This window comes from Rhinatrema bivittatum, chromosome 5 (assembly GCF_901001135.1).
Source record: "Rhinatrema bivittatum chromosome 5, aRhiBiv1.1, whole genome shotgun sequence".
Classification (NCBI taxonomy): Eukaryota; Metazoa; Chordata; class Amphibia; order Gymnophiona; family Rhinatrematidae; genus Rhinatrema; species Rhinatrema bivittatum.
Window position 1 is genome coordinate 314,417,802 of NC_042619.1, and position 13,563 is coordinate 314,431,364.

At 42.1% G+C, this 13,563-nt stretch overlaps 1 protein-coding gene across 5 annotated transcripts in view; it reads right to left on the reverse strand.

Annotated features, from left to right (window-relative positions):
- Window positions 1-13,563, reverse strand: part of FRMPD4 (FERM and PDZ domain containing 4) — a 1,001,692-nt gene that overhangs the window by 97,198 nt on the left and 890,931 nt on the right. For all 5 annotated transcript variants that reach the window (XM_029604343.1, XM_029604344.1, XM_029604342.1 and 2 more), the window contains one exon: window positions 11,740-11,847. In XM_029604343.1, coding sequence (XP_029460203.1) covers window positions 11,740-11,847 — 108 coding nt within the window. The remainder of the gene's footprint in view (window positions 1-11,739; window positions 11,848-13,563) is intronic.

Below are 13,563 nucleotides of genomic sequence, written 5' to 3' on the forward strand. Positions count from 1 at the left end.
ACGTGTAGTTTTTTGTTTTTTTTGGCAAATCTTTTACCTTGTTTTTGCCTCATTTTTTTCAAGCATAAGGGCCAATGTACTAAAGTGTATTAATGCTATCACAAGGGTTCATATGTGTTAAAGACCTGTATTATTGACTGTAAGTGGGTAATGCACAGAAACCCTTGCCATAGTTTTAATGTGAAATCTACACTAATGAGTTAATGACATAGACACATATACAAAATAACTCATCATCTATTAGCACAGCAATAAAGTACATGCATTACAAAATAATTGCAGATGCATTAACATCAAAAGCCTAACTACATCTTGAAGCGGTGTCATATTAGAGGTTAATTTTAAAAACCGTTGCTCGCTCAAAAACAGCCACCTACCTGCGCGTGAGCAACGGGGATTTTAAAAAGCCATGTGCATGTCAAACATAAGGAGGTGGAAAAGGGGCGTGGCACGGGTGTTCCAGGACGAGGGCAAGACTTACGCACGTAAATCTGTATTTTAAAAAGGCTGACCATGGTGCGCGTAAATTTACTGCTGGTCCTGACGAGGAGCAAGTTGGATATCTCAAGGTTTAGGGTGGTTAGCACAGCGTGAGGGTTCGAGGGCCTTGTGGGAAGAACCAGAGCGACCTCAAAGACCTCAATATGAATTGGACAAACTGGTGGACTGCTGGAAAAAACTGTTTTTCCCCTCACAAGAGCTTGTTTTAAAATCCGCTTGCATATGTGTGTAAAAGCTAGGGATGTGCAGAGCAAAAGTTTATGTCCATATGTCCATATGTCCAAAGGGGGTCCCATTTGCGGTCAATATGGACATAAAAAAAATTAAATGAGTTGGGTATATGTCCATATGTGCAAAAAAAAAAATTTAAACCCCCTCACCCTCCTTAATCCCCCCCCCAGACTTACCACAACTCCCTGGTGATCGAGCAAGGAGTGAGGACGTCATTTCTGCAATCCTTGGCGAGAAGCATGTGACGTCGGCGGCACGTCGAGTGACGCCGGCGTCACGTGATTCCCGGTGAGTTCGCGCCGGAAGGCTCGTTCGGCCCAAAAAGAACTTTTGGCCAGCTTGGGGGGTCAGGAGGCCCCCCCAAGCTGGCCAAAAGTTCTTTTTGGGCCGAACGAGCCTTCCGGCGCGAACTCGCCGGGAATCACGTGGCGCCGCGTCACTCGACGTGGCGTGACGTCACATGCTTCTCGCCAAGGATTGCAGAAATGGCGTCCTCACTCCTCGCTCGATCACCAGGGAGTTGTGGTAAGTCTGGGGGGGGGGGATTAAGGAGGGTGAGGGGGTTTAAATTTTTATTTTGGCTCAACAATCGCGATTTCCAACATATCCAACATAGCTATGTTGGATATGTGGGAAATCCGATCGTATATGTCGAATCCTTTTTTTAAGTTAAAAAAAAATATGAGTAGCGTTTTACATATGCGGTCAATACGAATGCACATCCCTAGTAAAAGCCACTAATGCCCTAGCTAAAATATGTGAGGGCATTTCCTTGAGCCACCTCTTAAGATCACGGGCACACTTACGTGCAGGAGGGGCATTTTAAATGATATGCATATACTTGCACGCACAATTTAAAATTGCAGCGTAACTCAGCTCGCGCACGATACAGGCATTTATTGGCACATCCGCATTCCTTTTAAAATTACCCTGTAAGATTTTTGATATCATCTGCATGAACCTTCATGTACATACTTTAACATCTGCAGTAACCCTTGCCTCATTTGTATCTCACTAAAATATGTGTTTACTTGCATTAATGGCGGGTGTCCCATAGTGACATTCCAAGCATGTTTGGCTTTTGTTATTTGCTTTTAAAAACTTTTCATCAGCTTATAACATCCTAAGCATGTGCAGCACCGGGCATGGTCACCAAAGATGCTATGAAAGTAATAAAAATCAAAATATTAATTTGACTTTACTATGAAAAATATCTTTTGGAAATAGCACATAGGGAGCTACCACCCAGGAAAAAGATCTAGGCGTCATAGTGGATAATACATTGAAATTGTCAGCTTAGCATGCTGCAGCAGTCCAAAAAGCAAACAGAATGTTAGGAATTGTTAGGAAGGGAATGGTGAATAAAACGGAAAATGTCATAATGCCTCTGTATCACTCCATGGTGAGACCGCACCTTGAATACCATGTACAATTCTGGCCATCGCATCTCAAAAAAGATATAATTGCAATGGAGAAAGTACCGAGAAGGGCTACCAAAATGATAAAGGGGATTGAATGGCTCCCCTGGGAGGAAAGACTAAAGAGGTTAGGGCTGTTCAGCTTGAAGAGACGGCTGAGGGGGGATATGATAGAGAACTATAAAATCATAAGAGGTCAGGAATGGGTAAATGTAAATTGCTTGATTACTGTTTTGGATAATAGGACTAGAGGGCACTCCATGAAGTTAGCAAGTAGCACATTTAAAACTAATCCGAGAAAATTATTTTTCATTCAACACACAATCTCTGGAATTTGTTGCCAGAGAATGTGGTTAAGGCAGTTAGTGTAGCTGGGTTTAAAAAAGGTTTGGATAAGTTCTTGGAGGAGAAGTCCATTAACTACTATTAATCAAGTTGACTTAAGGAATAGCCACAGCTGTTACTGGCATTAGAAGCATGGGATCTACTTAATGTTTTGGGTACTTGCCAGGTACTTGAAACCTGGATTGGCCACTGTTGGAAACAGAATGCTGGGCTTGATGGACCCTTGGTCTGACCCAGTATGGCAACTTCTTATGTTCTTAATAATCCCCATGCATGAACTTTATAGATTTCTGAAGAATTTTGATACTACTAGGCTCATCATTGGTTCCAGGTTACAAGAGTCAATGTAATATGTTTTTAAACTACTGTTTCAAAATACTCAGTATGAAAAATTTGGAGTTAGGAATTGAAAACCAGTTCACCAGTTCTGGATGATCTGAAGTTAGGTAGGTAATCCTTCTGGATAATATTCTTAAAGAACTCTTTTATCAAGAGTTTTCTCCTGGCTGTACCCATGGAAGAAAAATCTTTACTTAATCAGTCCCTTAAAATATGTATGGATTTTTTTTTAGAACACTTCTACAAAAGATGTCAGGAGCTTGTTAGTTCTATAATTGGTATCTTTGTTTCTTGTATGCTCTTTAGAAAATTCATGCTGGAGGGTTCCATTTGACTGCAATTATTGCAAGGCATACAGAACCTTACCACTTTGTAAATTTAAAGGAGGATCTGAATCTTGCACACTAATTCAGCTGGATGTCAGTAATTCATTGCAATATATTGACAAGTAGTATTTGATGTTTTGGGCTTGTAGATAGAAACAGGCTGGTAGGTAAACTGTATGGCAACAAGCTCTCATCCTTTTGCTCGTTACATCTCATGATTTAAGAGATTTATTCTTGGCTGAGCAAGATACTACTGGGAAGAGGAAATATTCCAGTGCAAGATGAATAATTATTCTTTATTGCCAGGTTAACTTTTTTGCTTTCTCTTATTTGTCTTAATTCTACAGGATGAATGGACAGTTCTGGTTTCTCAGATGTTTCCTCTGGGACTTACCACCACTAGATTACCAGCAGGAATAATCCCTGGAAGGGTGTTCATTTTCCTGACATCTTTGGGCCTGAGTGCATCTGTATGATAATCTTGAAATGCACTATCGCGAAGCTCTGTAGAAAAGCCAGATTCTCTTTTTAACATTCTCTTTTTAACTCCCAGATGTGCAAATGGAATAGGTGCTCAAGCATCATTTTCTTGATTTTCTTTTTTTGCAATCATTTTAGTTTATATAGAAGAACTATGCAGTCTTGAAAATGCATGAACAAGAACATCTTTTCTATTTGGCTTTTGCAAGAGATCATAACCCATGAAGATCCCAGTTTTCTTTTGGCCAAGTAGAACAGCTAGACATCGGCACTTTCTTTTTTCAAACTGAATTTTCACCCACCTGTTGGAAAACTTGGGAGACGTGTTGGGCCTGGCCTTTACCTCAGTAGGCCACATGTATGTGTGTGTTTATGTGGAGGAGGTTGGGAAGGAAGCAGGGGAAGAAGAAATTTTGCACCTGGCATGTTGCAGTGCCATGTTGTTTAGGTATAACCAGCCACTGCACTTGGGTGTTGCTAGGTGCAGAAACAACAAGGCATCATCAAGAAGGTATGTCTCCTTAATGGGGGAATAAAAGGAGTGGCGAGATGGTCTTTCCCTGCTTTTTTTCTCCCTTGTACTTTTTCCAGCTCTGCTGGACATCCTGCCCAGGAAAGCCATAGGATGACCAGGCATGGTTGGTCAGCATGGGGCAGGTCAGTTGCAGCATGGAAAGGGATCATTGGTTCAGGGAGCTAGGGGCAGAGGCAGAATTGCTGAGTCAGGCTCTCATGCAGGCTGCTGCTAGGTATAGAGTAGGAACTTGGCAGTCCATGTCTAAGGTCCGGATAATCAGGCCCAGGTATGCCTGGGATGAAGTTGTAGTCTGCAGAGTAGGTGTCAGGGTCAGTGAGACAAGGAGGCCAGCGAGGTATGGTGTGGAGATAGGACTTGGAGGAAGGACTGAAATGGCATCTGCATCATATGGCTTTAGCAGAAGCATCAGTGATAACAAGGAAGTAGGGCCTGAGGAAGAGAACATGCATGGTCCTAGACAGCAGCAGGAAGGTGGCTCTCAATAGCATGAAGATAGTAACGGTTTCTGAGCTGGCAGTGTTGAGAATGTGGTAACTAGGGATATGCTGAAGAAAAAATATGTTTAGTTTTGTCCATTCATTTTGTGGGCACCCCCAATTTGTTTCTTTAGTTTCAAAATGTAAAACAAATACTATGTATTAATGTATTTTTCGCTCCATAAGACGCACTTTTTTTCCCCAAAAGTGGGGGGAAAATGTCTGTGCATCTTATGGAGTGAATGTAGCGTCTCTCCCTCTCATGCACCATCCCCCTCCTCCTCCTCCCAACTCAGTCCAAGCAGTATGGTGCAGGTCAAACATCAGCTGTTTGAACCGCGTGTGCTATGGAGACCTCTCAAGTTCAAACAGCTCCCTGCCAGTCCGCTGTTCCCGGGGTGCCGCCGACCTTCACATTAAGATGCACCCCGCAGCACCCCGGGAACAGCAGACCGGCAGGGAGCTGTTTGAACTGGAGGGGCCTCCGTAGCGCACTCGGTTCAAACAGCTGATGTTTGACCTGCGCCACGCCGACCTTCGCTGTAAAATGCACTCTGGGAACAGCAGACAGGCAGGGAGCTCAAGCTCTGCTGGCAGAAGACGATACATGGCATCAAAGTTAGTACAGGCCATTTCCTTCTCATTTGTTTAGATATATTAGATGTTTCATGCATTTGACCTGCGCCACCAAACTGATTGGGCTGAGTTGGGAGGAGGAGGAGGGAGACGGCACACGAGAGGGAGAGACGCTACATTCGCTCCAGGGGGAGCTCCGTACAGAACCTGTCATGGGGACAGAATTTTTTTATTCTCATTTTCCTCCTCTAACTCCTAGGTGCATCTTATGGTCAGGGGCATCTTATGGACTGCAAAATATGGTAATTTGATTCATTTTTTTTGTTTGCCATTAATCTCAATGAGGGAAGCACTGCAGCCTATTTTGGGCTCCGGAATTGGGGTTTTCTCATCAACTCTCATTGAACTTGTTGGAAGAAACCATAAGAAGGTGTAAAAAACTTCAAGTTCTCTAGACTGTGGAAAACTGGCATCAAAAGTGGCATAAATAGCATAAGGCTCTGTAAAGGGGCAAAGGAGTACCAGCATTGGCAGGAGCAATGCATCATTAGAGGAGGAAAGAATAAAATTAGTATGGAAAGAACACCCCAAGGCTTCAAAAGAGGGCAGTAGCAACAGTGAAATGAACACTTGATGACATCACGAGAAGCAAACTGGCACCAAATGTGGCATCAGCATCCTAAGGTACCATGAATGAGGAATGTAGCAGAAAAGGCAGTAGGAAAAAACCCAGGGCACTGATGAAGGGGCCAAACAGCACAAACAGTGGCATCAAGATACTAAAACAACATGAGAAGTATAAAGCAGCCCCCAAGACTGGCAAGAATAACTCAGGGTGTAAGGTCTGGGATATGACAGCAAGGCACAGTGGCAGAAAGGTCTCCAAGGTATATAGTCTGGGCATGGCAGCAAGGCTGAGTGATATAAATACCCCGAAGGTGAAGCATGAGGGATATAGTAGCAAGGCAGAGTGGCATGGGAGAGGCCAATCATTCTGTTGAAGCACCTTTGTCAATTGTTAGATTTGGTACAAGAAAATGAATTGTGATAAGTATCATTTTCTTGAAAGAGGTTTTTATTACATTCCCTGCTTGAACTTGCTGCTGGGTTGAATTTTGATTTTCTTGTGAAATGGGCTTTCTGAAGGAAACTTATCACATACAGAACATGAAAATGGTTTCTAATGAGTGTTTGGTTTTCCTGGTAAGTTGTGAGGGTTGTTTTATTTAGAAACCTTTCCCCATATTCTGTAGCTGAACTCAAGCTGTTCCATTTCCTGCTTTTCTGGTTTTGCATGCACTTTCTCACTACTGTAAATCTTATTACATTCAGGAAATCAAAATGGCTTCTCTTGAGATCTTTTCTCTTGTACCTGTATTTCTTCTTTCTGACCGATGGCTTTTATGGACCAATTACCAAAGTATAATTAACCAGTAAATAGGGTGAGATAACCAGGTTGGGACTGTGGAGGGGTAGGTGGAAAGGAGGAACTTTAGAACAAGTGCTGTGGTGATAAAAACCTGTATCTTTCATCTTTTTTCATCTTTTTGTTTTGGTGAGAAAACACCCCATATAACAAGCCAAGAAGAAGGCTAGTGTGGGAAGAATTCCCCAAATCTCCAAAAGAGGGCATCAAGAACAATTTGCTGATGACAGCTGGCCATGAGGCAGCAACTCCCCTTCGGTGATATTAGAGGTATGGCAGCTGGGCAATACACAGCAAGTCTCTCATGGTGGTGTTAAGGGTATGGCAGGTAAGCTTATGGCAGAAGTCCCCTATTGTTGTATTAGGAATAAGGCAGCTGGGCATGAGGCAACAAGTCCCATATGGTGATATTAGATGTATAGAGGGTAGGCATGTACCAACAAGTCTACTATCATGGTACTAAGGATATGACAGATAGGAATGTGGCAGCAAGTCCCCTATGATGGTACTAGGGATATGGCAGCTGGGATGCAGGTAGCAAGTCTCATATGGTGGTATTAGGAGTGTGTGTGTAACAATACTGAATAAATCAAAACCCACCAAATGTAAGAATAGTCAAATTAAATGCTATTATATAACTTCAGACAAAAATTTAAGGGAAACCAGGAACACTTAATTATTCAGTAATTTGTGTAATGACTTTCATATAGCTCTAGGCCTGTATATCACATTCCCCTAAATGTGCTGTGGTTTATAATTATTGGTCATAAAATATTACTGTGTATCCTTGTTTGACAACTATGAATTCTTTTTTTTAGAGCATTTTTTCTTTTGCACAAAGAAATCAAACATTTAGAAATGCACTTTTTGTATTAGGGATATGGCAGGTAGGCATGTGGCAGCAAGTCCCCTATGATAGTACTAGGGATATGGCATATAGCCATTTGGAAACATGCATATGCTAATTTTACATGTGTATCTGCTTTGCAAATTTACTCCTTTATGTTTATTTTATTTTATCTTGCTTTTACTTTATGTTCCAGTCTCTCCTACCTAACCCTGGGAAAATCTTTAGTTGTGTGGGCGTGCTACACATGCCCATTCTAAATCAAACAACTGAGAATTATTTATGTGACCCCTGGAGTTCTTTATGTGTCCCCCCTTCCATAAGTGAGGGTTTACAATAAAGCACTGTGTACTCTCTTATGCCCCACATGACTGAGTTTTAGACAAAAGATGCAAATGAAACAAGGATAAGAGCAGATGGGTCATGATGGATTATGCAGATCAACAAATCAATTAAACATTTCTTTCTGCAATGCTGCAGAGTAATACAATGTACAAATTGCTAGTGGAAGGGGAACTTTATTTGCTGTGTACTATTAATTCAAGTATGGAGCTACTTGCTCATGAGGAATATGAAGCATTCAACTTCAGTTTATTCACAATGGCACATTTGACAACTGCTAAATGCAAATAATTGGGGTTACATTGATTTTAAAAGCAGCAATGTCAGGGGCACTCATCCACTACTTTAGCTAAATTAAGTCTTATACTGTGAGAACTTACATATGTTACCTTTTTGATCTGCCTATAAGTAATGAATGGCATTTATCCCACTTGACAATAGTGTTAGGGGTAAACTTTAAAAGCCTGACATGTGCCAAAGCCTGGTGATACGTGCAGAAGTTGGGCTAGCGCGAGCTGCATGGACTTTAAAAAGGATCCATGTATGTGTGTATCTCCCACTGTGTGCACAAGTCAAAAGTTCTGAAAAGGGGGCGGGGAAAGGCCAAGAGATGTATACGTAAAGATTTACGCGCACTGGTGTGCACCAGGGTCCTTTGCCATGAATCTTTACTACTGCTATGGATGGTGTGTAAGTACAAACACAAAGATATCTAGGCTAGCCAGTGCGGTTTTAAGGGTTGGGGCTAACAGGGGGAAAGGGAGGCTAATAAATTAGAGGGGTTGGATGTGATATCCCTAAACTGGGCAAACTGGGAATAAATAAATTGGGAAAACAGGGTATGGCATCAGTACGCGGCTTAAGCGGTAGATGTGGCATTTGCACAAGGAGGAAGACTAAGAACCAATGTCAGGAAGAATTTCTTCACGGAGAGAGTGGTGGATGCCTGGAATGCCCTTCCGGAGGAAGTGGTGAAGTCCAAAACTGTGAAGCACTTCAAAGGGGCATGGGATAAATATTGTGGATCCATCAGGTCCAGAGGACGCATATAAAGAGCAGGTAGTAAAATACTGCACGGAGCGGCAGTAGCCACAGAGGCATTCACGGAGCGGGATGCCAGTGGCCAGTGGTAGGTGTCCACCTTCATGGAGCGGAAGGATGTAGGGCTGTCATCTCCCAATTAAATAAAAAACAAAAACAAAAAACAAAACAGGGATGGGATCCATCAGGTCTAGAGGACACATATAAAGAGCAGGTAGTAAAATACTGCACGGAGCGGCAGTAGCCACAGAGGCATTCACGGAGCGGGATGCCAGTGGCCAGTGGTAGGTGTCCATATAAAGAGCAGGTAGTAAAATACTGCACAGAGCGGCAGTAGCCACAGAGGCATTCACGGAGCGGGATGCCAGTGGCCAGTGGTAGGTGTCCACCTTCACGGAGCGGAAGGATGGAGGGCTGTCATCTCCCAATTAAATAAATAATAAAAAAACCCAGGGATGGGATCCATCAGTTCTAGAGGATGCATATAAAGAGCAGGTAGTAAAACACTGCATGGAGCGGCAGTAGCCACAGAGGCATTAACGGAGCGGGATGCCAGTGGCCGGTGGTAGGTGTCCACCTTCACAGAGTAGAAGGATGAAGGGCATCCATCTCCCAAATAAAAAAAGAAAAGAAAAAAAAACAGGGATGGGTTCATGGGCTTATAGGTATTACCAATTATTAGGCTTTTCAATATTTGATGATAGTTAATGTGACTTTCAAGGCATTCTTCACTTTCGGTGCATGTCCGGCATGACTCCTTGCTTCAATGACAGGGGAAAAGAAAAACTGATACTTCACACATTTCCAGCATTGCCCTCTGCTTCATGGCAGAGAGCTATGCTGCCGCTTACCCAACTAATCAAACTTAATATTTCACTTGGAAGCAGCTCCAGCACTGCTCTCTACATTAATGGTGGGGGTGAAAAGGGAATTAGAACATAAGGTTACTAAGAGCCAAGAGAAACAGTTAAGTATGAGAACAAATGTGTGAAGCTTGCTGGGCAGACTGGATGGACCGGTTGGTCTTCTTCTGCCGTCATTTCTATGTTTCTATGTTTCTATGTGCATGTCCATTTAAAATTGTGCGCACATGTATGTACGTTCAGCCTATTTTATAATTTGCACGCATATCCGTATCTCTGGACACGAGCTGGCAAATGCGCATGTGCGGCCTCGTGGCTGTTTCAAAGTTACCATCTTATTGTTGCTATTCAAAATGGAAGCAAAAGTACATTCAATATATTGAAAAATGTTTGAAGAGTTAAATGGATAGTAAGGTGTTAACTGGCAGTACATGGGGGAAAAGAACAGATTGTAAATTCATAAAATATCAGCAAATTAGAGTGCTTCTCTCCCTTTCAAATAGCTCCATCCTTATTTTTCCCCTAAGTAGAACAGAGAAAGTAGCAGCTGGAAAGTGCCTTTGCAGAGGCTATTTGATCCCTTATTGTTTTTTCTAATCTCACACAGCTACCTCTGCTTCAGTTGGCTTATTTATTTATATTTGTCCAGCTAGAACATGGACATAAAATTAGCTCCAGTACTTTACTTGGAGATTTTCAGTAAGAAAAAAGGAAAAAAAGAGATTTAATTTTAACTTATGGAAATTAAAAGATTACATGGATTAAATATACAAACCTGTAATCTCATAGACATAAAATAGGAAAGAAACCAAAGCACTGTCTGGCCTCATGTATGCCAAGTTGAAAATATTCTTTGTTTTGAATTTAAAAAATGAGTCATTTTTGAAAAGAGACAATAATAATAATAATAATAATAATCTGTTGATGTTACTTCTATCACCATATTTCTGTTTTATTTATTTATTTATTTATTTATTGACTTTTATATACCGTCATTCGGTGAAGCCATCATAACGGTTTACAAGATTCAAATAGTACTTCTTTTAACAATTGTGAAAAAAGGAATAACAGGATGCATATTAAACAATAAATTAAACAATTATAGTCCAGAAGAGAATCATTTATGAGTGAGGTGGGTTTATTTGGAGCTGGTTGGAGTCAAGTTATTTTGTGGATTTGGTTGGAAGTTTGAATGTAATATGTCTTTTCATTAAGGTTAACTGAAGTGTTAGCATGGGTAATAGAAACAGAAGAATGTGGTAGTAACTACCAGTGAAATAGTTTGGCAGGAAATACTCACCAATTTTCTTGCCTTTCATTTGTTGACACAGTTTGTCATGCACAGAATTAAATATGGTCTTCCTGTACTCACTAGTGATCTCTTATAGACATGAATGGTTAGGTTTCACTTCCCCTCCCTGCCCCTATTTGAGAAAAATGCTGTGCCTGCAACTTAAATACATTGCTTTATTATCTTTATATGCGGGGTAATAGAATTGAAAACTGAACACTGCATTTGCATGAAAAGCTTACCCTTAGTATGACCCTAAACAGCATCCAATCCCAATTTCACCAGAGGACAAACTAGATGATATTCAATTAGCAACCAACGTCTTAATCTTCTTAGCTTTTGACTCTGCCGACAAATCATGTTGGCACTTGGCATCATATCAAAACTTCTTAGTGACTGCCATACAATTTTAATTAAGTTGCAGTCACATTGAAATGATCATTTCTTCCCGTTCCACATGCACAAACCTATTTGACTCACTGACACTATAGAAAGGTTATTTTATTAGGACATTAAATACACTGTGCAACCTAATTATTTCTTAAGCCTGTGCTGCATGGTGCCTGCCATGAAGGAACAAGATGGTACATGTTCTGTCTCTATTCTTCAATAAGATTTTTTAATAAAGGTCTGCTAGAATATTTTTATGATTTCCCTGGCACCATATAGCTTAACATGGTCTTTAATGGATTAGCCTACCTTTATTGAAGTGCCACTGTCGAAACGGAAAGATTTGGTTTGCCCGTTTTCTAGGTAGACCTTCAGAACATTTGGCATGAAAAGAAGGGAATTGTCTTTGACAGTTTCCTGTTAAGAAAAGCACAAAGTAAAAAAAAAAAGGAAAGAAGAAGAGTTAATTAGATTGGAGTTTACATTGTAGGCAAGAAAAGAAGAAACAATAATATTTAGCTGCTGTTTACCTGCTGGAGACCAGAAGTGCAGGGCGGGACATCAACCCCAATATGTTACAAAAGTGCTGATTGTACACCAGCAGGGTAATTTGCAAGGGGCTTCACTGGGTAAAGTGCTTTACCTACAGAAAAGGCCCTGCAGAAAATCGTGTGTCTGAAACAGAAATAAAATTACGTGCATACACACTGTATGCGTGCACCTGTATGCTTGTCATATGGTCTGTGGCTCCAGAGTCAAAACACCGTTGTGACCTATTTGGACAGTTTACACAAGAGGATGTGTGGTCATTCACAGTGTTGCGACCGTCGCTGCCTGACTTCTCCACTCCGCCCACCTTACCGCATTGGCGACTCCCTCCAGGGTTGATGGAAGGCTGGCTGCCAAGGCATTCTTCGACCGTCCTTGTCCGGCGTCCTCGGACCGGCCCGCTACAAACCGCCATGTTGACCTGATGCCTAGGGGCGCACTCATGGTGTGGCCCCGCCTCAAGTACCAGAAGTGGCGTGAACCTCACGGGTGTCCCTCTGAGATGACGTTATCTGCTTCAGATATTTAAAGGTCTCTGAATTGCTAACAACTTGAGTTAGCAAGGATAAGGATAAGGATAAGAATTCGTTCTAGCTACGCTACTCTGCCTCCTCAGACTAACCAGGGGTACCCGCTCCTCGGGGGCCTCATTCTCTCTTACTTTGTATGTTGCAGTCTGGAACCGGTACTCGCTCCTCGAGGGCCCTTGTTCCCGGACTTCTTCGGAAGTCACTTCTGTCTGGAAGTCATCGCTGCCTACTATATCTGTGAGTTACCATCGTACTCTCAGAGCTTTCCCTGGAGCCAGGTACTCGCTCCTCGAGGGCCTACTTCATTCCTACTCCTGGGCTTCTATGAGACATTGTGTGAGTGTTACCATCAGGTTCTGTCCATGAACTCTGCATACCCTGCCTCCTCACTTTATTTCAGTTTCTCTACAGCTCAGCCTCCAGGGATCGCTGTTCCAGTATCTGAGGGACTACAGCCCAGCCGGGCATTCCAGCTCACTACTGCCACCTTTGGTGGTTCAGTATACTGTCTAATAAAAGAACTAGTGTGTATCTGTCTCCTAACTCTGAGCCTGACCGTGGTCCCTCTCGGGATCATTCCCCCTGGGGTGTGGTCATCTGCCACTGGTCCAAGGATCCACCCACAACTCTCCTAAAATAACAGATTGCTAACTCCTAGCAACAGATTACTAACACATAGTCATACAGCTTGTTACTGCTGTGTCAACCAAGGATGCTTATATTGGGGCTAAGAATACAACAACGGCATCTCATATACCACAGCTGAAGTAGTGCTTATAAGAACATAAGAAATTGCCATGCTGGGTCAGACCAAGGGTCCATCAAGCCCAGCATCCTGTTTCCAACAGAGGCCAAACCAGGCCACAAGAACCTGGCAATTATCCAAACACTAAGAAGATCCCATGTTAAAGATGCAATTAATAGCAGTGGCTCTTCCCTAAGTAAACTTGATTAATAGCCGTTAATGGACTTCTCCTCCAAGAACTTATCCAAACCTTTTTTGAACCCAGCTACACTAACTGCACTAACCACATCCTCTGGCAACAAATTCCAG